The following is a 26,884-nucleotide window of genomic DNA, read 5'->3' on the forward strand; positions in this document are numbered from 1 at the left end:
ATTGACCGACGCCGTTACTTGCCAGCCGCTCAGGCTTTATCAGGTGCTTTCTGAATAATCGTCATATAAGCATTGTTATATCTTCTGGTAATCGTTATCGAATTAAAGGTGCGAAGATGAGCGCGACTGGGATCATAGGTCCTTTAAGGCCCCTGTGAGTGGGTATGAAAATGCCGGCTATACGTTACTCTCTTTTCACATATAGGCCTCATTACTTTTACCCCTCGTGGTCATTCTTGGCTAATGGCTGTCCGGTTTTTCACCAAAGGAGCAAAAGGCTGAAGATGGGTTCAAGGTCAGCACCTACGCATTGCGGCTTCAATGTCGTCCCTTGTCCGCACCCTTCGAGACGTTGTGCGCGGTGTGCCATGGCGCAGCAAGAGAAACCTAGTGCGCGAAATTCCCGCTTCCGGAACCGAGCCCGCACACGCGGTCCGTCGAGCCGTTGCGAGGTTCAGTAGACGCGCTGCGGCTGGTTCCGGAAGGCTGCTCGCGCGGCCCGCCGCGCGCTTGTGACTTGTTGTTGCAGCCGTGGGTGGAAGCCCAATTTAGCCCTGGCTCCCAGCCCTGGAGCAGAACCACTAGCCGGCGTGCTGGCCCAACGCGGGGACCTCATACGTCGTCGGTCACGTGGGCTTCCCAAGAAGCCGCCCGTTTAGCTGGCTGCCTGCCGTCATCCAAACCGGGAACCTACGGGCGGAATAGCCGCGGTGCACCGGGGCTCCGATCGCTGCGAACGAAGCATCGAATACTATTTGACGAAACCGTCCCGGTGTTGCTAGTGCACGTGCGCGCGTACCGGACGTTGAGCAGAGGCCGTCCTGTGACTGTGATGCTCCCTCTGGACCCGAGTGTGACGTGAGTCCTGGGCGACCTTGCAGCCAGTGCGAGCACCATGGGCGCGGCACAGAGGAAACTGGCCAAGGTGGGCGCCTGTCGCTGAGCATGCCATCGACGCGCGCACAGAGCCTTGCATGGTCCCGCGTTGCGCCGTATACGCCTGCACGTGAGCGACTCCCTGCCTCTGCTGCCTGCGAGGCGCAGTGACACGGAGGCACCCTACGTGCGCGCCAAGTCCACCTTTCATAGTGCATGGTGTTTCGTAACGTGTACAGCAAGCAGCCTGGTATATCGGGTGCTTCAGCTGCAGCACGAAAGTAAGACGTTGTATTTTTCTAACGATGATAAGAAGTGCCGGACCAACACAGATAAATATGCCACACTCTATAGGTGAGTCTAGTTGGAAGAGTGCAGTCGGAATCACACTTGTCTAGAGCGGTAGAGCGCGCGGCTCTGGATGCTGGCGCCGTCGGCAGCTGCTACCTCGCGTTAGCTACAAGCTCCCGTTTATGCTTGAATTATAGCACGAGGACCTGGCGTACGGAATGACTATGTTTGGTATCACTAAGATGTCGGTCTCTTCACATTTTTTCAAAAAAAAAAGAAAGAAAAAACAACGGCTGCTGAAGCGGCCGACTGGCCGTACAAGTGATTCAGACTGTACTCCTGGTACCGTGCATACCAGGAGCCGAATTCACAAAGTTTTTTGCTGCTAAGTGGTCTTTGCTATAGGAGAATTTTCTCTTGCGAGCAATGTTAATGTAAGAACTTTTTGGGAATACTGGAGCGGAGTGATAGCGAAAGGGAGAGAAGCAAGGCTTGCGTCAACAGAAGCTCATTTGTCATATAGTAGCGGAAAATACTCTTGCCGCAAGTTTCATTTCTGCACGAGTCTTTTGTACGGTTTTGACTGCTCCCTGCATTAAGTCCGAGGCAAAAAAGAAAAAAAAAAAGAAAAACTGAAGGGCGGCTCAGGAGGAGTCTTTCGGGCCAGTATACTTTTTCTGGGCTTACTTCCATGCTTGGCGAAAGGACAACGCATGCTTCTCCCGCAAACCTCGAGTTGTGGTTGCTTAAATCTTTGTTTTTCGTAGAACACAATCTTTTCACTTATCAGGAGTATGTCCTTCCTGTCAAAATCCATGAAAAGTCTGCTTCGCTGACACAAATGTTCAGTCTTCCATTCATAAGCGTACTAACATGCGGCCAATGCTAGGTAACCTAGGTAACACAATCAAATTCTCTGCTCCATTTTTTTGCCTTGGATTCGGCTTCGATATGTCGCTTCGGACCCTCAAGGATTGCCAGAGACGCTGCATAGATAACGCTCATTGGCCTCGGGCAGCCCGGGACGACAAATCGAAGAACCTTTTCACTTGAGTGTCTACAGCAATGGTTAAAGGGGGTAATGCACGCTTTACATATTGCTGTTCCTTGCGTCAATCATATCCGAGATATGATGAGATCTTGTGTGTGATATACGTTCCGTGGAGATCTGGGGCCGTATCTGCAAAGACATCTTACGCTGTAACTGTTCGTGAGAGAAATTTTCAGTCAAATGCTGGACGTATCATTAGAGACTGAGCTGGCTATGGCAAAGTGCACCTATGAACGAAAAGCATTGTGAATTTGGCCTCTGATGTTGAAATCTTTTCGACTTCGCACGCAGTTGTGTCTAAGTGATCGCTAAAACTCCTCCATTTAATGTATCTGCGCCGCCAACATTGTGCAGTTACATTCACGCGATCGTGAACAAACCTCGCGTATTTATCGCTTCGTTCCAAACTTCTTGCCATATAACGCTCGCCCGCGCACAGTGCTACATACTTCTTCGAGGAAGGGGGCTTGCTGGTCTCTTTCTTCATACCTGCTTGCGCGGCAAAACTGATCACCGCGACTCGGCATCTCGTCGTGGGCGGAACAGGAAATACCTTTTAGGGGCTTATTTCCCAGAGAAGTGACAGCCCGCGTGTATACGAGCGGCTGTGTGTATACGCTTCTGCGCGGCCTGAAAGTTGGCCTTCTCGTGAGGCTGACGAGGAGGGAGCGAGGCCGGGGCTCGGCTGCTTCCACCCGGGTCGCGTGCGGCATTGTCGCGATCTCCCGAAATAGAGGGAGGCCGCCCCTCGCGAGAAGCGTTTCCCACGCGACGCCGAAGCGGCCACGTGGCACGACGAGCCGGTTTGAAAGCGCGCGTGCCGCACCTGAGAGGACGCCGAGAAGAGGTGGCCGAAAACTGCACCTTCTCCTCACACGGCAGTGCTAGCGGTTCCCCTTTGAAACGGACATGAAAGAGCACACGCGCAACGTCGTCTGCGTGCACTTGCGCAGCTCGCGCCGTTATTGCTGCCCATCGCACAGGAGGATGCTGTACAGTATAATATAGCAAACGTCGCATGGTTTCCATCGCCAGACGTCGGCCGCCAGATCAGGAAGTTGTCACCAAACCCCCTTCATTTCTGAAAGCAGCGCTTCTTTCAGGTCCCGGTTCCCACGCTGAATATAGGGAACGAACTCGTTGTCATTACGCAAAGGGACGCGCTCGCTTGCATGCGCAAGCAAGCGCGTCTTCTCTGTTAGTTTTTGCTTGTATCACCGTGTGGCGGCGCTTCAGTTGATCAGAAGGGACGCAACCTAAAAGAACGGGTATGCGGTTCGTCGGGCGGCACGCGTGGGCCGCATTGTATATAGCTGCAAAGGGAAAGGTATACACGCTTACGAGGAACTATAGGGCCAGGTGAAGCGTGTCTCACTTGACAGCCACGCTCAGCGAACGCACAGGTCATTGTGGCAGACCATTACTGAGCTACCTTGCCCAGCTGTTGTTCCGCAGCGCCCGGTCCCATAGCGCTAATTAAAAGAGCCACACGTCTATGTCCCGTTAGGGTGAAACAAAAAAAGCAAGCTTTGAGCTATACGAAAAATCCGCAGGCAATGTTTGCCCCACTTGTCATTTTACCTTGCGTCAGCAAGGCTTTTTTTGGGTGATGGTCGTCACCCTGCACAATCTTCTGTCACTCGTACTATTACTGTTTCGCTAAGCGATATTCATTAACGTACCGTTTGTTTCTGTATCTGTTTCACAATTCCGTGCTGGAATGGTTGCTCAATGGCATTCTTTACGCCTGCTCTTTAAAAAGGCAGCCGCACGCAACGTACTTCAGCTGTCACTATAGGACAGCTGTTGCAACACCGCTTAGCAGTCACAGCAGACGCAGCAACACTGCGCCGATATAGCAGGTCGGAACAGTTCGTGCAGATTGTTTCTATTGAAATTAAACGTATATAGCAAATTTTGCGTACGGGTGCTGACCAGACCCTGCGAAATGATCTTGCGTGCTTCCCACATTGTGTTCGCATCGCTCGCTATATACCTTTTTTTTACACGGTTTACGCGCCGCACTGAAATAACGAGCTTAATTTATTTGCAGATACTGATGCACTGAAATGTAAGCTTCATTAAAACGTTCTCGCATTCGGCTTGCGCAGCTATAGCAATTGTGTGTGCTGGAACATTAAATGTTTCTAGAACGTTGGGGCCATCTCTGATAGCAGAAATTGGTGGCGCGCTGTATCGACATTCGCCGAGGATCGCGAAAAATTAAGCAATTTCATTTTGACCCACTGAAACACGCAGTAATTTTTTTTAAATATTTTCCTTAACCCTTGCTTTCTAACGAGGATACCAATGGGAATGTGGGATTAATCTGGTTCTCACTTCAGATTTGGATCTTACTTCATAGCGCGATATATGAAGTGGTCGTAATTACAATTTCCCGCTTACGGCGCGATATTCCGTTGTTTGACTGTGAATATTTCCATCAACTGCCGCCTGCCCTCAACGTTGTTTTTGTCCCTTGTATACAAGGTGCAACCGATGAACGGTAAAGGAAATGCGTTGAACACAAGCGTCATCTTCACATATTTGTGACAGTCTTAGTGTTTCACCGATGGCTGTCTCGAATTATTAAACAGCAAGAATATACGAAATACCGTTATAATTCTCACTGGCCTTACGTTTTATATCTATATAGCGCACACGATAAGTCGTGCAAAGATCACCTGCATGTTAATAATTCACATCACAATTATAATGATTATAATATTGACTACTGGTAAATCTAGCGAACACACTCTTTATCCACGGTGGAAGTGACACGCCTATGTTCTCCTCCATTCTAAGCAGAATATTTGAGTGACATTATTTGACCAAACCGTATGGTATATGTGACTCCCGTTTAAGTTGATGTTCCACATTAAGGCTTTAGAGGTGACAATTAAAAAAAAATAACGGGCCCGACGACCCAACAAGAAAATTTTAGGCGCAGCTAAAAGTGGGCGGTCCGGATTTAAAGGCCGGTGCAGCCTGCATGCGCGCGCAGCAGGCGGCACGAGCAGAGGGGCGGCGGCCGATGAGTATTTGCGGCCGGCGTAACTAGATTCCGGCCGAGCAGTTTTTGGGAACAGGCGGCGAGAGGAGAGGGGTGAGCTGGCCGTCTCCTAAAAACGGCGCACGCTTTCTGCGGCCGCGCAACGCGATGTTCCGGCTGCCGGCCGGACGCGGCGCGCTCTCGCCGGACCAGGGCTGCCGCCGCCCTTCTTCTCCCGCTTCCTTTCAGCCACAGACGCCGCGTCGGACGTCTGATCGATGGTAGAACTCACGCAGCCGTTCACACGTTAGAGTGATGCATAACAGCTCGTCCCACACAACACGAAGGCCTGGAATACTGCCCGGAGCCGTGACGTCACGATGCCCCTTTTTCCCCGTCCCCCACGAGCGGGGTAGCAAAGTGGATATTGGGATCTGGGCCCGCATTCACAAAAACGTCTTACGCTAAAAATTTTCCTAAGAGAACATTTCAGCCAATCATAACGCGGGCCATATCATTAGCGAAGCCGGGTGGCCAATAGAGAACGCACCTACCAAAGAGAAGTTCTGTGAATGTGGCCCCTGGCTAGTTTTCTTGCACTTCCTTTTCTCTCTTTATCTTTACCTCTATGCTCAGATGACGGCTCATAGACGTCCGAACGACAGCGCTAGGAATCCGACAGGGACCCTTGTTTGCGTCACTAGCTGTACCATGCAGTAAGAACGGTGCCGCACTGACGTGTCGTCGTTTCCGAGATTCCATGACTCTCTGCCATCCACACTGTTCGTAGGGGGCGTACTTCGTCACGGCGTGGGCCATCGTGCAATTTAGGCATTAAAGCTGTGCGGGCGCGAAAAAAAAAAAAAAAGAGAAGAAAGGGAGAAAACGAAGTTTGGAATGCAATCTGCTATTCGATTCACGAATTCAGAGCTGCCAAATATTCGTTTCTTTCCGACATGCAAGTAATAACATATTTATTCGAGTCTTGAATAAAAAGTAACGGCAAAGTGAGCACTATATATACAGAATGATTCTGCTACAGGGCATGCCTGCATGCGTTACTGCGTCGGGTCACCACTATTTCTCAGCGAACGCACGGTACTGCTGAACTATGTTCATTCACTCATTATCAGCGCCTAAGAAGAGATGTGTTATAGACGCTTAGATGTCGCTTACTACCTGTACGTGCTGCTTACTACGAGGTTGGTCATTTATGAACCGCTTTTCCGTGCAACCCACTGCGTAGCTTCGACAGCGCTACAGTGCCTTTGTATAGTGCCGCTTTGCTGTCGCGAGGGTCATCTCATTGTTTCACTCAGAGGGATAGCTGCATGAAGCTTGGCTGCACAGGTTACGTTGGCGGCGGTGGGCTATTGTGAGCGGCCGCACCCGTGTGTGCGCTGTATATATATACGCCTTCCGAACGGCGGGAAGTTTATGAGAGCGATGAAGGAGATAGGAGGTCCCAGCAAAGTGGCACCTTTCGTTGACGATGGATGAAGAGCCGTCCCCTCTAAGGGCTGCAGAAAATAGCGCCCCTTAATTTCCATCAAACATATAAAGGATAGAAAGAATCTTGTATTTTTTTTTTCGCGATTCCATAGTGCACGGTCTGTAAACTCGCGGTCCTGTAAAACTCGAATAGGTAGCCACATTCACAAAGTTTTTTGATCCAGTTATTATTTGTCTGCATTTCTGGCCCTAAACATATAAAGGATAGAAAGAATCTTGTATTTTTTTTTTTTTCGCGATTCCATAGTGCACGGTCTGTAAACTCGCGGTCCTGTAAAACTGCAATAGGTAGCCACATTCACAAAGTTTTTTGATCCAGTTATTATTTGTCTGCATTTCTGGCCCTAAGTTGCTGTCACTGTGGTCACTGTCACGGCTGAACGCCACCAATAGGGGACAGGGGACGCGTGCCCTGTGGGGTGGTCGGCGAGCCCGTTGTGTGTGATTCATTTGGATGAAACGGAAAATGTTAGTAGCTATTGTGTCGGTCGCTGCTCTTTCGCAAACAATAATATGTCTAGCGACCAAAGAATGATAACATGAGGGGAGGAAAGAGCCGCGTTCTGTAGAATGTGGGATTAAACACATTACGAACCTCTTACGCTCTCAAACATTCTTTTGGTGGTCCCAGGCGCAGACCGACAACGAGATATTTATTTTCTTTCCTCCTTTGATCCTGCAGAGGTTGTCGTGTACATATTCACCCCCCCCCCCCCCCCCACCCATTTTCCTCTTTCTCCTTCCCTCCGCCTCATCAAGTGGCAAGAATTCGTCGCACGAACGGCGGAGGTTGCGGAAGTGCATATGCTCGTTACGCACGTTAGTTTAAATCTCCCACCTACTCTTTCTTCTATTATTTTATTCCCCATCTTCCTTCCCTTTGGCTCTGAGCTGTGCTACCTTATGGGCTACAGAAAATAGCACAACCCGCGCAAAGGAACACTGAAGTGAAAAATGATTTTTTTTTTTTCGTATTAGTGAATCACCCTTTCACAATACTAAAAGCACAACTCTTGCCGCGAGAAAACGAGGAAACATAAAATGCAGGTGGCGACTGGACCTTGACTTTATCTTCCATTACTGAGACTATGATGGGGTAATTAACGACTGCAGAGTTTTCAAAGGATAATTTACCTGTATAAATTGATTCATTGTTTCCCTTTAGTGTCGTATATATATATATATATATATATATATATATATATATATATATATATATATATATATATATATATATATATATATATATATATATATATATATATATATATATATACCCGTCAGCCAAGGAGGTTAATCCTGCCCTGACCTCAAGCGAGAGTTCCTCTACCCGCATTCGGCTAACATGCGCTGGGCAAGCGATAGTTTTCGTGCTATTATTGCCGGGACGGCATGACGCCTCTGACAAGCACTGTTGTAAGTAATTGTTGTTTGCGCCTGCACTGATGTTTGTTCTTCCGCCGTCATTGTTTCGGGCGTCGAACAATGCGTGTCACGCAGTGCATTCGAAGCCGTCGTCCCTGGCCCGCCGTCGGGCGTCGGAAATTGGGATGCGCCGGCGGCCTGCTTGTGAACCGCTCTTTTTAATGCGGTCAGGCCCGGGTCTCGCGACGGGTGCAACATCCACCCGATATAGCAACGGCATATAGCGATTGTCACGCGCTATGGACAGAGCCTCGCGAGCGCCCCTGCAAGCCGAGCTCGAAATATCTGGCAGAAATGCTCGGCGTTTATCCCGCGCTCATTTCATCAAGCTGGTGCTGCATAAGGTAGGTGCGAGGGGTCTTGTCTTCAGGCGTTACTGTCCATCACGCTGTCTCGTCTTTCCGAGAATCTTTTTTTTTTTTTGCAACTTCGCAAACGTATTCCCGCGGAGGACGACGTATGCATTATGCGCGGGAAGACATCATGTCGGCGACTTTGTTGTAAAACATGCATCTATATGATTAAGAGCTCTGGCGCGTAGCTAATTTCGAACTCATTGATGGCGATGGTGCTGGTGCTGGTTGTAGTAGTTCAGGGTTTCGGAAATGGCTGTGACAAAGAACTGTGCCAGTATGAATATCACCGAGTTTGGACGGAGCGAAACGTCATACTTGAAATTTGTTTTTTTTTTTCTGTGTGTGGGATGCTGGGAACGTGGCTGAAAAGTCAAGGTTAAATGTTTACTGTCAAGGTTAAACGCCCGCCCCCAACGACACTGAACTAGAACAGTGGCTACGAATTGCATAATAGTGAAAGCAAGGGCCAATAGTGAAAATAGAGCTCGACGTGGGACTAGAAAAAAAAAAAGTGAGAATTTAGCAAACGACAGTACTGGTCAAAAGTGAGAGCTTAGGGAGGCCGAGAGACGAAGGAAAACAAGCTGGAACATTTAGCACAAAAACGATATGCATAGTTTTGGCATCTACTTGCGCCTAACGAAAAAAAAAGAAACTAAATAAAAAATGAGAATATTCGGAGAAAAACAATTATTCGAAACAATGCTAGACGTAGTTGTCTTCGTTGTGTTTGCATTTTCTCTATGAAATGCGTCCATCCGTTACGCCTGATGTAATCGTGAAGATATGTCACGTGAATGGTGCCGCTTATGGCTGATAACGTACGATAATTTTCTTAATATTTTTGTGTATTCAGTGAGAACGTGCGTGGGAGACACTTGTTCTATCTCTTTAGATGACGTCTCGTACTAATTTTGTTCTCTGGCATCCATGGTGACAGAAACAGCTTACTGGTGAAACGGGTCGCAGCCACGAGCGAGTGCGCGCAATTGCGGTTACGATGTGGCAGCGGTACAGTGAACTGTGGCAGCGGGGAGATGCTCAAGATGCCGGCCGGGGCCTACGCACCATCGCCAGAAGGAAGTGAGGAGGGGGCGACTGCGGTGCGGGGCAGATGGCGCGCAGGGGTCCCGCCGCTGCGTCTTCCTCCCGAACTTTAGTTGCGGCCTCCGCTGCCTCTCCCTTTCGCTTCCCTATGGCCCCGACGGGCGCCGGTCTGGCGAACGGTCACCATGGCAACGCGTTGTGTTGGGCTTCGGAGACTGAGCAGCGGCGGTACTCCAGTGCCGCTGACGGGCCGCCGCTGCGCTGCGACCCCCCGTCCTCTTCTTCCTCCACGGGGTCTTAACACGCGCTCCGTCGGCTGACCCCCCTTTCGCCCTTCAACGGCCCGTGCCGAAGAGTCGGGCCTTTCCAGCCGCTCGTTCAACGAGCCACGCGCCCCGTTCCGCATCCCTTGCGAGGCATATCTGGAGTTAGCGCATTCCCCTCGTTTTTCGTCCGTACCGCGCCGACGGCTGCTGCATGATGTCCTGAGCGAGCGGAGCCAAAGTTGGCGGAGCCGTCCCGCTGACGACTCCCGCTGCGGCGACAGCTAGGCAACTTTCCGAGGCTGTCGAGAGGTGCGTACGTGTCATTTCCACTGCAGCCGCAGGGTGGTTACGTGAGTGCTTATATATTTTGAACAGCGACGATTTTCTTTTGTTTCCATCCTTCGTCTGTACTTCTACGAGCGGATACATTTGACGGTTCAAGGCTTCTTTTGAGTAAAACAGGCTAATTAAAGCGCTCGCCTGCGCTTTTCGTATAGCTTCAGAATGTCTAAATGAGAGTAGTGGCAGCCAACGACGAGCTGAACCGCGACTGACTGCATGCACAATATGCATGTTAGAACAACGAAGATTTTCCAAGAATTTAATATTCTGATTTCATTTGCCCTCGCCTTTCTCCTTCTTTTCAAACGGTAAATTCGGCCTCGTAATGCTGCATGTATGTCGCTTGTTAGCGAGACTGTTACTTCAGCCACCTCTAATCACGAGTATTAATTTCTATAATGATATATGAAATGAACTTGGTCTGAAATAGGCGTCACACACTTCTCTTCTTCGGTCTCTTGTTACCATCTTGTGCTGCCGTCTGAAGGAGCGGTGTCACAGTGATAGTGCATGCAGGAAAAGCATGACTCTGTCAGAACGAGTAGCTTCGTGTTCCGGGCGTCACTTAGGCAGGGCGTTAGTTTATTGCTTATTAGTTGATTATTGCTGTTGCGTACAGCCCAAGGTTACGGTCTATAGACCAAAAGAAGGCAAGACGACGTATTTTCCTCGTCTTACTTCCTTTCTGTGTTGTCTATTATCACTGGATGTACGCTGCAGCATTCAATGATACTATTCGCCATTTTACTACAAACCAGCTGGAGCTATATATAGCATCCCACTTCAACGGCTTTGTATTGCTGAGAATAAAAATTCGTAAAAGCTTTGTATGCCTTCTGGTTTCGTTTCTTGTGTTTGCGTTCATTTCTGTCATCGACGACGACACTGATCTAGTAAAGAGCTGAGTGAAATTTATAGTTTTCTATCGCTTCATTTAATTTTATTTAGTTTATGCGTTCGGCGCCCTTCTGTGCCATATGGTAGAGTCATATTATCGGCTTTTCTCTGCACACCTGTTGTAATGCTTACACTACATGATCGAACAAAAAATAACATAGTATCGGATCGCATAAGCATTCGCAGTATCCTCTGATCTATAATCCCGACTTTCCTGGAAGAAAATGAAATGAAGGATAAGACTGTTTCGAGCTGTGGCCTTGTTTTGACGCTTTCGTGAAGTGCAGATGATAGTTATGGATTCTTCTGTTTCATTGTAGGTTAAAACCATAAGTTACGACGAAGATAATAAACATTACTAAACAATTTCTTTTTCTATTGATACAGCAACTAGCGCAACAATTTTAAGTAAAGAAAATGAGCTGTAAAGAATTACCTAATTAGTTACATTATTTTAAGAATTGTTAAACTACAGAGAATTGGCTGTCGGGTTATATGAATGGTGCCTGTAAGAAGAAAGGAAGGTACAGCTTTAGAAGGCAGGAGGAAAACGTCTACGGTGTGAGTGGGCCCCTTCGTACACAGCGTCCCGTATTATGTGGCTCATTTTTTATTTCGTTTGTTTGCTTGTATTTTTTCCTTTATTTTATTTGAGTTTTTTTATGGATTATAACTGGCGTCAAGTCAGGTGTCCAGGACCGGCAATCGCAAATATTCTCTTTCATAAGAGAATGTTTTTTCATTGGCAAACCTTGGTGAATACAAAGCTTGGTGAATACCCGGGCCCAGATTTCTGGATATACTCTGGACATGTTTTTTTTCTCCCTAAATAAATTTATCTTAAATTTTAGGAAGCTTCAAGCAACTTTGCTGATAAAACAAATTGTTTCGACAAGAATAGAGAGAGAAGAAAAAGTCGGGCACACCGTTTCGTTTCGCTTCCCCGTTCACTGTGGTTTGAAAACCGCTCTGGGCAGCGAAGCGTTTCGCGCAAAGGCGTTGGTTATTTTCTACCGAAAGAGGAATTGTTGCGTCGTTAGTTCTGGCGCACACACTTATTTTCTTGCTCCGTACTTCGCTACGTGGAGTGTTGTCGCAGCACTTCGCTAACAAAGCAGCTTAAAAGAGGGGAGGAAGAGGATAATCAGATCACATCTATTCGCTGTTTTTGTTCGAATGATAAGGGAAATGGGAGGTTAGGAGAGTATATCTATGCACGTACTGTTGACTGCGCGCAGACAAGTCCGGAGAACGATTCCAGAAAGCACAACGAAGAGAGAGAAACAAGAAAATGAAGGGTGTGACACCTATTTCATATGCCGAGGCAAGCGAGCAGTTGCGTTATCGAAAGCACTGAAAGACGAAGCGCGCGGCCCGCTTGGCAGGTAGCCGGTGCTCTGCGGGCGGCCGCTGCACCATCGTGACCGAGTGGCTGTGCGAGTAGCGATGGCCGTTGAGAAGACGGACGACGCAGGCGTCTCTACGGCGCCCCGGGCCCCCAGCAGGCCCAAGTCCCTTTGGCAGGTAGGTCTAGGCCGGGGACGCCCTTCCACACGTCACCTATAGTACTTGCTCTCACTTGCTCGGTCATGTCTCGTAGAGGTCATAAAAAAGACGAATACGGTGCAAATCATATTACTCATTGAGTGCGTGGTTGTTGGGCAGTGTGGTCGATCAGCTTTATCGCCATCGTGTGTGTACATGTGTGCGCGCGCGTGTGCGTGTGTGTTTGTGAGAGAGAGAGGGGTGGGGGAGGGAAGGCTTGCGTGCTGTTATTCCCACGCGTGTATAGTGCATGTATTTGCGTGTCGCTTGCGAACATGCTTTCAAAATACCAGAGGGATTGGATTCTTGCAGATGATATTGCAAAGCTACTCACCAAAGAATAGCCTACACGGACAGAGTTGATGCACGTAACACGAATCGTCAGATTGCGTTAGCGTAACTTTCCTGTTTACGTATACGTATAGGCAGATCCGGTCTTAGCTCAGTACGTGCTGCGCGCCGGCGGAGCTGAACGGGCGCGCTTTCTTGCACGCTTGGTCAACTCGATTCAGTGGCAGCATCGCCGGGGGGCAACGAGGCAATCGGTCTGTTTTGACTACACACGCGTGTGGTTCTGTTTGTGGCCGCCTTCCTCATCGAGAAAAGCAATTATCGTCGCGACCCGCTCAGGTGCGCGTCCCTAGCGGCTGTCAGACGTCTGTCAAGGGCGACCAGGGAGACAATAGTCAACGATCACTCCAAGTCGTTCGCGCCGAGCGCACAAGGCGCTGCTTCGACTCTTCACAGCAGCTGTGCGGGCGTCGACGGGTCGGCCTTCCTCCCATCACAAGTGCCGCGCTGTCGGCGTGAACGGCGCCCGCATGTCACTGACCGCGCACGGCGGGAGCCTCCTCCGGCGCTCGCATCTCAGCGGGATGAGGACGCCGTTGCCCGACCAACGGGATCCTTAACCACGGCGCACACCACGCGCCGTTTTGCTCTGACCCGATTACGAGCATATCTGTGCCTCGGCCGAGAGCTCTCGACGCTTCGCCCTCCGTCGTCACGGTGCAACGTAACAGCGACGCTTATCTTTCGTACAGCGTTGCCGAGGAACGCACCCCCTCTGAAGGTCTGCAAACAAGTAAGAGCGACTCCGAGTTCGTGCAGCGGCGACGTGGTTGAAGGCGAGAAAAACAAAAAACAAAGAAAGGGGGCTTTGCGGTTAGCTGAATGGAATCTGCATAACAGGTTAGGCGCGCGGTGCAATTTTGACGGCTTTCTTCTACGACTCCGTCGGGTGCACCCCTCGAGGTATTTTGCTGCTCCGCTCGCCGGCGTTAATAGGAGACAACTATACGCCCGATACTGAGGGCGGTCAAGTGCAAGCGCCGAGTGCAAGTCTGGCTGCCCGTGCGCGTGTCTACCGAAGTATCGCCGCCGACTCTGCCCGTACGACGTGAGTAAACGAGTGGCGATATGGAGAAACGGCTGCGCCAGCATTGCTTTGGTTGAATGGGAGATCCAGCGACTCGACCGAGCCGTGAAACTTGGATCGGCTGTTTCATCCGGCTGCTCGCATCGCACGGCGACCAGTGTGACCCGTCGCTCTACTTGTTCCTCCGCTGGCTGGCAGTCCTGCTGTTCCGTTCCATTCTGAGCCAGATGATGCCCTCTGCGGTAAGCGCTGATGCTGTTTGGGCTGCCGCCTCTAATGTTATACGCTCAGTCAGAGCAATCTTCGCCCTGAACCCGTGCATATATGCTTTTCGATAAAAGAAACAGTTCTCTGTAAACTGAAAAGCTTCATTCGCGCTTTCTGTTGTGGTACTTTCTTATTCAGAAAGTACCACGACATTTTGTTCGATCGCGGGAAAGCAGAGCGAAAGCAGCCTCTTTTAAAAAAACTGCTTGTTCTTTCTTAGGTGTTGACCTTATCGCATCTTATCACTCCACCGCGCTTTTCAGTATCGAGCTTGCTTATAGAAAGGGGCTCCCCCAAAGCACGTTACAGACTCTTTCTTGACATCTTAGCTGATAGTGTACGATATAAAGTAGTTGCGGCATGAGCATACATCACAGAGCAAAGGGAAGAGAAGAAATTGATAATCAAGCTAGCTAAATAGGCTGTTTCTCACGTCACAAAAACACAGTCACTATTGAAGGCATAAACGTGACACCGTGAAAACTGAGTGTACTTGTGTCTTGGAATCTCTTCTGACAGCTAAGTAAACGTTAATATAATCCATACGCACGAAAAACGACATATTTCGACATATATAAAGTTTACCGTGCAGCCGCTACTTTCGACAGATATGGATACATTCACGACGTTGCTTTATCGATCGCATAGTCACGATCACATAGTCTGTATGCGAGGTCCTATTAAAACCGTGCGTCGTGATGGGAGTTGAACCGGTGTTGAGTGTGTATCACATGTAGATGAAATTCACAAAATTTACTCGTCCGTGAAAAACTGTTTGCCATTGGCAAATAGGCCGTGGATTCGCAATAACATTTTGCCGGCGTCTTACGAATCGTTCTAGTGTATACAGACTGCTTTGTAAATGTGGACACTACTTAGGCGCGAATTTAACCCGTTGCGTCTAGCCAATACTTGTGCGCTGCGAAATCGCGGTAGTTGATGTTGCCAATCATCGCCAGAATTTCTTGCGCACGCGAACGAAATTTCCATTTCAGCCATACAAGTACTGAGCTTCTGCTGTGCGCTGCGGTGATTTTGGTGAGACAAAAGGCAGCCGGTACGATGCAGGCATGCCGCTGATGCCCTTTTTTGTGTGTACATTTTGTACAGAGGAAACGGCGCGCCGCCCAGCGATATTGTTGTGCACGATCGACATCACACCGGCGTAGAGCCAGCCGAACGCCCTTATTTAGCCGGCATAAATGCCGGAACGGGGCTTCCCGTGAACCTTGACGTTACCGCAGCCGGGCTACAGAGGCCGGGTTGAGACCCGATGCAGCCGGCGCCGCGATTGCAGCGCAGCACCTACAGCTGCACCACGGGCGCCGCGACACGGCGGGAGAGCGCGCGGTGCCGGCGTTTCCTGAATGGCGGACTTTATGGATGCGGCGGCAGCTGTTCACTCTCCGCACGCGGAACAGACCTGCAAACGATGCGGTCACGGTCCGGCGCCCACCGCATGGTGCTGCGCCGCGTCTCTAGCGATTTCCCGCAAAGTGCGGCCAAGGTCGCTACAAGGACGCCCTTCCCGTCGAGACACTCGCGCAGTGCCACGCCCCTGCGGCTTCCGCCTTTATAGAGCATCATCGGCGCAGGGAAAGCCAGTCGCGTTCGCCTTGCTCTCTCGTCATGTGTGTATACATGTTTTATACACACTATGCGCTTGTCCTAACGGATGTATTCTATTCGTACTTTGCTCCGCACAAAACCTGCTGCGAGTTCGTCCTATATAGGGAACTGTGGCGAAAAGCGCGTGCGTGTGTCGATCTTTGATGCAGCCAATGTAATTACTTGAACGGCAGGGCGTGTCTCGCGCTCCGTCTGTGAGTGGCGGTGAAAGTTCACCTTGTCTTTCCCGTGTACCCAACGCCCTTTGTGGCAACACTGTCAGATCAGTGCAGGGTAGCAAACCGAAAAACTTCTGGTTAACCTCCCTGCCTTTCACTCAACCTTTCTCTCTCTCTCTCTTTGTTCATCGACAGCACTCAACTATACGTCAAACCGTAAAAGCTTTCTTTTTTTCCTGAATGCGAAAAAACAACCACATTTTATTCAAGCCCACACATCTGTTCCGAATATGAAGGTTGGTGTATACACTTTCGGTAACAATAGAATCCGTACTTCTATGTACCGCATGCGCAACCTTTTCGAAACTTCTGCACTCAACCAGGAATACATCCTGACTGAATGCATTATTATTATTATTATTATTATTATTATTATTATTATTATTATTATTATTATTATTATTATTATATGTTTTGACTTCTTGCCACTTCCGAGCTCCAAAAGCATGCCTGGTTGTTCAATCAATGAAGCGCCCTTCTCAGGCGAGGATAGCTTTGCGATTTCGGCCGCGTAATCGGTGCACCGAATTTCCAAAGCACACGAACCCATTCTCCTTGCCATATCAGGAAAAATGCGTGGTTACGCAGAACGGTCGCCCGTGCGAGGACAGTGTAGCGCTTGCCATACAAAATCAGGACGACACACCGGGGCGCGCCCACGTGCTTCGTGCACTATACGCCGGGCGTACATCCGGTCTGGCAAAGCGAGCTCGGTCTGCATTGAGAGCGGTGTCAAGCTGGCGGAGGCAGTTGGGCAATTACTCCAGCTCCGCGCTGCATGCCGGCGCCAGTCATGCTTGGGCGGTCGGTTTTTCGCAAGCGCTTTTTTTTTGCCGGTTGCCTGCCGACCCGCCGCTCATCTGTTGGGCAATCGCATTAAGCTGATGAGACTGATGAGTCGCGAACGCCTTTTCTCTCTTCCCGATCAAACGTGGCAAAGAAGCGTCGCCGGCGACACGCTCGTGGTGGCATGTGCATATTTTTCGCTTCACTGACAACACGTTCTTCTGGCCGAGCTCTCTATAACACTGGGCGCGGTCCCTCAAAGGAGAAGATTAGCTTCAAGCACTCGCGGTCTTGTTGGCACTGCTTATATTGAGCGTCTCGGTGGGCAGCAGCGGGCGGCAGCGAAGTCGGCCCGGCGTTTCCCGTGTGTATAGAATGAGCGAGTGACCATAATGCCATCTTTCTATTGTTACCCACGATCCCGTTCCTTCGGCTGACACAGATATCTCTTAGTGATTGTTTTGTTTCGCGAGCGCGCTGTCTTCTCGGCGAGGTGACATGAATTCAATTGAAAAACGTTTATTGTAGGACAGCAGTTCGTGCAAAGGTGGCGAAACATTTTATATCACTTTTTTTTGCCCTCTGGTAAAAACTTGTTTGTCGCAGTCATTGACTAGGGGTTGCGTAGTCTGGTGTGATTTTTTTTTTTTTTAGTAGAGATTGCGTTCGGCTGTCATTCTGTCATATCACAGCCAAGTCCGAGCTAACACAGTAACACATGCAGACATTATGAACAAGAAGAACTGAGAGGCCTGAATTTCGCAACCACAGCGTAATGAAACCAACAAAGCGTATGAAGGCTTACTTGAAAGTTTTCTTTAATTGAAGTATAAGAAATGGTATGCAAAAGAGAAATGAAAATTAACGAGGTAAGGCAATTTGGCACCAGCCTGTGGGAGCCGAGTTACGCGTCGTACGGCAGTGACATAAATAAATTCCCAAGAGTGCGGATGGAGTGACAGTCGACTGTATATAAATATACATATCCAGTATGCCAACAGGGACACTCACGCGAGCTTGAAATGCTCTGCACTCGCAAACAAGTGCTGGCGCCATCATCGGTGATTTTGATAAACAGTTCTGGGTGTTGCCCCGCCACGGTGGTCTAGTGGTTATGGCGCTCGACTGCTGACCCGACGGTCGCGGGATCGAATCCCGGCCGCGGCGGCTGCATTTTCGATGGAGGCGAAAATGTTTGAGGCCCGTGTACTTAGATTTAGGTGCACGTTAAAGAACCCCCAGGTGGTCGAAATTTCCGGAGCCCTCCACTACGGCGTCTCTCATAATCGTATCGTGGTTTTTGGGACGTTAAACCCCAGATATTATTATTATTATTAGTTCTGGGTGTTCCGGTTCACCATTTGAAAAATACAAGCAACACGTCCAATGTTTGTTCGACACTGAGGCACAGATGGACATTTCTCTTGATTTGGTGGCCCCTTGACCTCGAGGCTGTCCGAAAAAATCAGGAGAAATGACTGGCGCAAGCCAAAAGAGGTGGTGTTTATTGACCAAGTCTACCTCTCTAGCTGGCAGAAGCACCCAAAAAGGTAAATCTGCCGATACGGCATAGTCGCTGATCCCTGGAGAGTGTTAGTGCAAGATGGACGCGACAGATAGCTTCTTTGTTTGCTTCAAACATCACGTCTGCTCGTAACGAGTGAAAAAGAGCAGCCCCTTGTTTGATTCCTGATCGTTCGCTTCAAATAAGCTGCCCCACTCTCTATTGCGTTCTCCCGATCCTTAATTAAGGATGGCTGCGCATAAGCATTGAAAAAGTCAAGGCGCCTCGAGCCGCTTTCGTGTTCGTTTGTGCATCGCGGCGTCCTCCGTCGCCCGATAGTGCGCGTCTTCCACAATGGCGTCCGAACCTGTCTCGCGCGCGTGCATACATTGCATCGACAGCCGCAAAGCGTTGGAACCGCACACGTACACCGCTGCTATTCGTCGTAGCCGCGATGCAAGCATCGGCGACGCGCTGTCACAGACTCAACAGCTGTAACAGGCCGAGCGACCTCGAAATTTCCGGGTGGTATACCTGGAGAGCGCGCGCGCGCGCGGCTGCAGCTGTGTCAGCGCCGCGGAGTCCGCGAGGAGCGGCGGCGCGAGCCGTTTAGCAGGGCCCCAGGCACTGGACATCGGAAGCCTGGCTGTGACACCGGCCAAAGCGAAGGCCAAGCCCCGATGGGGGCCCCGGGCCCTGTGGCGGAGCCTACGCCCACGCCGTCAGCCTTCGCCCCTGGCCTCCGAATCATTCTGGGTAACCGCACGGCCTCCAGCACCTGTGTGTGGCTCTGTAGCGGGCTGAGTGTATATAGCGGCGTCCTTATCTGCTGCGTGCACGATTCGCGCATCCCAAACAGCGCGCGCTGTGCAAATTACTTTACTGTGACGCCAGGTGAGCCCTGTTCGCGCGCATTATCGCCGAATCGATAATGTAGGGATGCACCCGGCCTCTGTTTATCTTTCGGCTGCTGAACTAATCCCGGGGGTTAAGAGCTCAGGGCCAAATCGAGTTTTACTATTCAAATACACGCTAAACGGAGAAACACTTTTGAGACAGCCGCCGAGCCAACTTGAATTAAATAACTTGTTGCACATGTGAGAGGGATTTAAGTGTAAATTATATTTACTACAGAGGCGAAATATTGATCTAGGGCGTGGATTTCAACAAAATAAAAATCGAAGCAGGAAACTTACAAATCTGCAACTTCACAACAAAAACAGATATCGCAGTTCTGTAAACTGTATCTCTTCGGGGATCTAAACTTGACTAAATTGTCTTATTACAAGACTGTTGACGTAATATCGTTACAGTGCGTACAATGTCTCTTAAACAAATTCTAACCACAAAATAGCGGCATGTTTACACTGATGTGTGAAACACATATTTTGTGTGCTACTTACTGTGTGCAGAATTCTGATATTGCTTTTTGATGCTGATGTACGGAGTTGTGAAAGTGATACTCATGTTTTTTTTTTCAATAATCAACAGTGTTTATAAAAAGAAATAATGACCTAAATCGAAAATTCGATTCCTACGCGGCCACTAATGGCAACTGTTTCTTTCAAATGCAACAAAACGTTATCAAACTGTTGGCAGTAGTTTCCGAGAAAGAAAATTTCTCTGTTCCTATGTGTATACTACAAATAGCAGCAATGCTTTCTGTCTATCGAGTACTGGCTCACTCGAATGCCCACTACTTTTCATGCCCCCCAGAAGCGATTGATCCGCGCTGCACTTTCGTCGTTATCTACAGCGTCGGCGATTTGCCACGAATTAATACAGACATGAAAGTGGCTTACTATAAGATTTGAGGGCATCGGCGCGGCTTATCGTCGGCGGATTTTGTGTTCGCAGGAGACACCTTTGTTTACGCCGCTACTGTCTTTAGTAATTAACGGTTCAGCACTGAATAATACGAGTACCGAAACCTGCTTGCAGATAGTAGTAGCCAATTAGACTAAAGTTTTGGATTGTGAGGCGACTTCTAACAGGCATCAGGAGTTGTGTGGTGGTGGGAAATTCATAGTGATGGTGGCCTTGACGTCGTCGCTGTTAGACTTCATATGCATGTATGCCCGCGCGTTGAGCGGATAGCGAAAGTGTTTTCTATGTATAGCCACCCATACACTTCCGCTGTTCGCCTTCGCCCACGGTTCTTTGTGCGCGACGTTCTCCATCATGCAAAACGAAAGGCGCCGAGAACTTCTCGCAACGCTTCCTGTCGAGCACGCCGAGCCAACAGATGCAAGGCAAACACGAAAAAAAAAAAACCTCTTAATTAAACGTATTATACCATGTTGATAACTACATTTAACACGCTTAATATAAGGTGGCATTACACTTAGTTTGGCTTCACATTACGAATAGCGTCGGAAAGAAATTGTTCCGCAAAAGCATTTGTTTTCGGGCGTGATCAATGTCAAGATGTAATTCGTTCGAGTTCCTGTATATAGTGGCGTCGCATATGTGGTGTAGCAACAGAGACTGCGCCTCGGTTTGGAGACACGGGAAGATTTTCCTTTCCGACATTTTACGTTCCCTCTTTTGTTTTAATTGTAATTTGCCGTGACTGAGCCTCGCGAAAACGCCGAGTCAAGGTAATTCACTGCGTCTAATTATAACTGCATGAAGGTAACTCAATCACCGCAATGTCATTGGGTCGATCTCAGCGCTGCGGTGTAGCACCTCATTCGCACACCACGCACGAACATTGGAGACACTTCCGCGATGCACCTGTCGCGGCGCTTCTACCCTCTGCTGGTCACGCCGATCCGTGGCACGTCGAGTTGACCGTGACCTCTATGGGCGGCGGCGGACGACGCAGGGCGCAGGCGCTACCAGGCTCATCGATAATTTCGTGACGGAGTGCGGGCAGCCTCTGCAGACGTGCTTTGTCTGTCTCGCCGAAACTTTGCAACCTTGTGGGACGTTTAGGGCGGCCTTGTGTGCGGTGGTCACGATATCTAAAGGTGTGCTAGGGGAGAGGAGGGTTGGGGGAACTGTAGCCGCCTAAATATACCGGAAAAGTAAATATTTAAATATAGATTCGTTTGTCTATTCTACTTTGGAAACTAGGCTACGACCGAAAACTTTTTCTGTGCGATGAACGTCATGAATGATTTCGCCCTATTCTCACTGCTGTTGCGTACCAGAGCCGGTCTACTATATTGCGCTAGGGGGGAGGGGTGTGTGATACTGCTCCATATAGGCCACCGTGACCCACCGAGTGTCTCGCTCCTGCCCACAAGCAACTGTAATGGCCGTCTACTGGCCTGGGAGCCAAGAAACAACTGCTCTTAAAAATGATTTTAAGATGAAAAAGAAAATAAATTAAACTTATCACTGGAAGTACGAATGTTAGTATTAATGTTATAGGGCCCATGGTTGTAATCGAAGCTCTAAAAAGAGTGCTACCGGTATGTTAAAGAATTTTGTAGAGAAAGAAGAATTCTAAGGAATGATAGTCAAAATCAATAAAGGCTTCAGTCAGAACGAAGCATTTGTGTTGCAGAAAGCGGCATAAAAGATCATGTGAAATTTCCCGCCCCTAAACCCGCAAGTGATAATTCCCGAAAGAAAATAAATACCAGCGAGCTTCAGGAAGCTTGGATAATAGCTTTGCTATGCTTTTCTTTTTTTTTTTTTGTCCCGTTTTATCTTTCAATGTTTATTGCACAGATAGTTACACTGGGGCATTGAGATTTTGGCTACCGTGCCCGAAACCACCGGTGTCTGTGTCCCGGCTCCGGTGATCGCATTCCGATGTGGCCATAAGGCAGAGGCGTACCCCTTATTAGGTGCGTCAGTTAAATGACCCTATAGGTAGTCGAAGGTATAATTTGGAACAGTTTACTGGGCGTATGTCATACTGCCCGTGTTCGATTAAAACGTTACACCCCGCTACTCGCAACGCCTCTTTTCTTGAACTTCGTCCCAACATAGCGTAAAATGCACATGATTATAGGAAGGTTGTGCAATTTGGTGGTGCCTCCCAAGCGAGTGGCGTGCTGAAATGACAATAACGCTGATTCGATCCGTAGTACTCGATTCATCGCACCCAATTCTGGTGATGATCGCAACAGCGCGACTAAAGAGAAGGATATGAAAATACAAGCAGAGGACGGGGCGCTGACTGTAACTCCCCCTCCCCCTCCCCTTCCCCCCCACCCTCTTCTTTACAGCATGCAGTTTTCTTAGTCACTGCCTCTACACGGAGTCGCTCTGTACCCACTTCCGCTGACCTAACCAACCCAATGCGAATTTGCAGGTCGTCCCTGTGGTACTGATCGATCGAGAATATACGGCCCCTGGCCTGTTGCAAATGAGCAAGTGACGGACGCACCGTTTCGCAACGTTGCGGCATCTCTTTCTGTGCCCATACAGATGCATCTATCCTCCTGAAGCCAAATATAGAAACGTTAGAAACGGGTGTCGCTTTGTTCGACGTGGGTATGGCGAGCTCATTACAACTAATGGCGTTTGTTGAGCTGCTGTGCGGCTTACGCCTGTGACACAGGCGTTTGTGCACGGTGTTCGGAAGGAACAAAAGCGTCCATAATAGCTCGCTGTTTCGAAAAGAACTTCATTGAACAGCCTCCGGACGCAGAAAGTGTGCTGCATATGGAAGGCGATTGCCAGGTTACAGCTTACAATGAAGCCTACGCAGTTTACAGATTCTTACCGTCTTGAGGTGTATATAACGGTAGTGACAATAGAGGAAGGGCGCCACGTCCGATACAAACGCGCATTATTGACACTGCACGTACCACCACGCTGAAAGGAGAAATTCTCAAAGTGTACCCAGGAACAAGCAACTCACAAAACGACAAACTTAAGATAGAAAAGCACGCATAATAGAGCGCGCCCCTTTTCCTTCTTATGTTGTCGTTTCCTCTGCCGTCCTTTATATATATTTTTTTCTTTTACTAAACGTGTCATACAACTGAAGATAGCACGCACGCGTGTTCCTGTCCGTTTCGTGCGCACAACACTATAGAGTGGGAGTGCCGATGTATGTGGCGTTTTTTTTTTTTTCCCCTAAAAGAGCCAAGTGCACTTTAACTGAAACTGAGAAAAACGCATTTTTTTTTTTTTTGCTACTGACAGTATGGTCGAGCTTGCTCCAACAATTTTTTCCAGTGTGTTCCTGTCCCCTAAATGCCTCAAATCCACATTATTGCGGCTAAAATTGATATAGCCCACTATCGTCGGTATTCAGGAGTAAAATTTTTATTTGGCTCTTATAGATTGGAACATTTCATTTGGGCCTGAATTAGCTCGTGTAAAATAAGTCTAAAACGATTCGAATGTACGATATAACAATATTTTGCGATAAAACTTGCATCATCCTTGTGCTTCCGTCGGTGCCGTCCTTTGTCGCATGCGCGTAATGGCGATGAGTGGACTTGAAGAGCGAGTGGTCCTTCCTGGCAGAAGGCGCACCGTTCTGGACTGTCGGCAGCGTTTTCTTGTCCTTGTCATCTGTTGAAGGCCTTGAAAAGTGCGCCAGCTCTTCTTCTTCTGAGCTCGTTTTATGCCGTGCAGTTTCGGATAACTTCTTCTTCAAGGAATAGATTGGTGCCCAATATCTTCATTTCAAATCTCTTTTATTTTAAATATACCGTCTTGGAGCGAAAGAGGGACATGAGCGCTAAACTCGAAGTGAAACGCTAAAAGGCAGTAAGAAGTTGTGAAGTGCGCCTCTTACTCTTTATATTCGAGTTCTGCTCTACAACATCATGTCCTTCAGTAAGTGCCAGCTCGCTCCAGAAAAACTTTATAATTGTGGAACGTAAACACGATAGCAAAGCAACTAGGACACAAATGAAGCAGATTGGATGAGACCATGTTGGTTATTTTGGTCACAATTGTTGAAGCAGCGCAGGTTTAATGAATGTGGCTCAGTTTGGTTGCAACAGATGCAGAATTTAGCTCATTTTTTTTTGTTTGTTAGAAACTGCCCTATCGAGTTCACGTTACAATGAGGAATTCCCCCATTTTGTTTCCAACTGTTTTAGAAATTAACGATACTTCGGCACGCTTCACGCTCGTGAAATTTAGGCCAGTTTCGGTTTCTGCATCTGGCTCTTTTTGAAAAAAAAAAAAACGCCACATATGCTAAGGCTTTTTCTCAAGTCTTTGACGCAAAAATGTGCTCCCTTGCATATATCGCCGTAATATATATATATATATATATATATATATATATATATATATATATATATATATATATATATATATATATATATATATATATATATATATATATATAATATATATAATATATATATATATATATATATATATATATATATATGTATGTCGTGCACAAGCTGGACATTTACTTGCGATTTCACGCGTTTCTTATTGCTGTGATGACCTTGTGCAGCGTTTGTAGTATATATGTCGCGGGGAGGACACATGTGATCATGCATGTTCGAGGAGCGGTGGCCATGCATATTATGGGTCGTATAATAGCGGGCTAGCGTGGTCTTTGGCATTTTTATGATGCTCTCGGAACGGCTCAGTGCAACGGATGTATACCTGCGTACAGTGTAATCAAAAACATAACGTCAAACTTGCATGGTTCTCAAGAGTTTCCTCTCGTTGCGGTCGCTCATACATTAATTTGCACATGATGCAGACACACAGCCATGGACACAAGACATATCGATGATCAATATAGCACAGCTTGTTTTCGCTTAGTGTTACTTTTCGGTGGACATATATTGATGCGTGTTATCGCCCTCATGGCAAAGGATATTATAATTCGTCTAGTATAATATGGGTTCGCATAGGCTGCACCGCATTTAATACACGCTTGCATTTCATATCACAACGAGGCATACGTCAAAAAAACTAATAATAATTTATAATTAAAAGCATTCATGCACTGACGGCATAAGTGCGCTATAGAGTTGCCGTCGTTGGACGTCTGTCATTTGCAGCGTCTGTGTCCCTCTTGCGTAACAACCTCGTATATCTGTGAGGAGTGAACACGTGTTTCGCAAGAGAACAGCCGTTCTTCGGAGTTTCTTCAAAAATTAAGGATTTTTGGCTTTTGCACTTTAGCATTCACGGCCTCGTCCGGTACCGTTATGTATAATGCAAGGGCCGCTGTCCCGTTTCCTAATCCGACCGACAGCGGCGGTCACACTCGCCTTTCGTCTCCATGGGCGCTCTTCGCTGGGCGTGGCTTTCATGGGAGGGGGTGGGGGTAGGTACGTATTAGTTCGCCCTGTAGCTCGCATAGGGGGCTGCCATTGAATCTGTGGCCCAGGCTGCACAAGAGAAGGGCGCGCTCCTCTTCTTTGTCATCGATCGCCGCGCTGCCCACGACGCGGCGGCTACACGGAACGTGCACACACATAAGTGCAACCCGCAGCAGCTGGGTCCCGGCGTTTTGCCCCCCCCCCCCCCCCCCCTTCTTCACCACCGGCCGCGGCTCGATATCCCGCGCGTAGTAGCAGACAGCCAGCACCACGTGGGCCGCCGCAGTACGTGTCGTCCGGGACACCGCCCGTCGGCAAGCGCCGCGGTCGCCACCCGCCCGTGTGTCCTTCGGCTCAGTCACTGAGCCTCAGTGTGCGCTGTACGGTTCAAACCGCTGCACCCGTGCATGCGAGTCCAGCCGTAGCGTTGTCGCCAGAGCGCGGCCTGCAAGGCTTCTTCACCCGGGGAATCAACCCGCGAGAAGCCAACCGAAAAGGAATGAAGACGACGCCGCACTTGCGCGGTCACCGTCGACGCCGGAACAAGAGCTGAAACAGCCGATTGACGTCGAGTATTTCGTTATCCGTTCGTCCGGTTGGGCGAATCAAAGCGAGCTATGTTTCTCGGCGTACATGGTCGGTCGCAACCTGAGAAGTCAACGTCTTAATCCGTTATTTCCAAGGAGGTCCAAGGCTGCCCAAGCCCACGTACGTGTCCCTGGCGTCAAGTCAAGAGGAAGACCGCATCAAAATACAATCTCAACATCGCTGACTGAAAGCGAGCGAAAGGCTCCCCGCTGACCCAGTTTACCATGCCGATCAATCTCGCAGTGAGTATCGAAGCGGTATTACCACGAATTACCACCATGGCCAAATGAATGGCTTCGTTATTTCAGTATTTATTCTCGCTAGTGATCGGGCCAAGTTGTGCTGTCTGCCTGAACAGCGTCAATTTGGCTGGGGTAAAACCACTCCTTAATGTTGCCCACCGATCTCGCGCTTCCGCTGGCTTGCTGAAACTTGTAACTCTGCGCCTTGATTTCTGTGGCACAATGGAGTGCCCTTAGAGGATTGCTGTGGGGTCGTACAGGGTGTATATGAATTACATGAAGTCGCTGCTGAATTATAGTGGTTTGAGGTTATCACATATCTTTATTTGTGCAAACCACATATACGGAAGCACGGCGCAGCGTCGTTGGGGTAGGGGGAAGGGGCGCGGTAGATGGAATAGAGCGGAAAGGAGAGACCACTTCTCGGTTCGAGTAACCACACCACCAATCGCCAAGTC

The 26,884-nt window shown here is 48.8% G+C and overlaps 1 protein-coding gene across 7 annotated transcripts in view; it reads left to right on the plus strand.

The window, feature by feature from the left end:
• Nucleotides 1–26,884, plus strand: part of LOC119406177 (ankyrin-2) — a 345,579-nt gene that overhangs the window by 51,027 nt on the left and 267,668 nt on the right. The window contains exon 1 of one of the 7 annotated variants that reach the window (XM_049418918.1): nucleotides 679–925. The exons of 2 other annotated variants lie outside the window; for them this stretch is intronic. In XM_049418918.1, coding sequence (XP_049274875.1) covers nucleotides 896–925 — 30 coding nt within the window. In that variant the 5' untranslated portion in view covers nucleotides 679–895. Of the gene's footprint in view, nucleotides 1–678; nucleotides 926–12,453; nucleotides 12,580–13,396; nucleotides 14,221–18,958; nucleotides 19,139–26,198; nucleotides 26,427–26,884 lie in introns of those variants that run through there. 4 more of the 7 variants (XM_049418895.1, XM_049418867.1, XM_049418930.1 and 1 more) reach the window with 4 other exon arrangements.

Source organism: Rhipicephalus sanguineus, chromosome 1, assembly GCF_013339695.2.
Source record: "Rhipicephalus sanguineus isolate Rsan-2018 chromosome 1, BIME_Rsan_1.4, whole genome shotgun sequence".
Classification (NCBI taxonomy): Eukaryota; Metazoa; Arthropoda; class Arachnida; order Ixodida; family Ixodidae; genus Rhipicephalus; species Rhipicephalus sanguineus.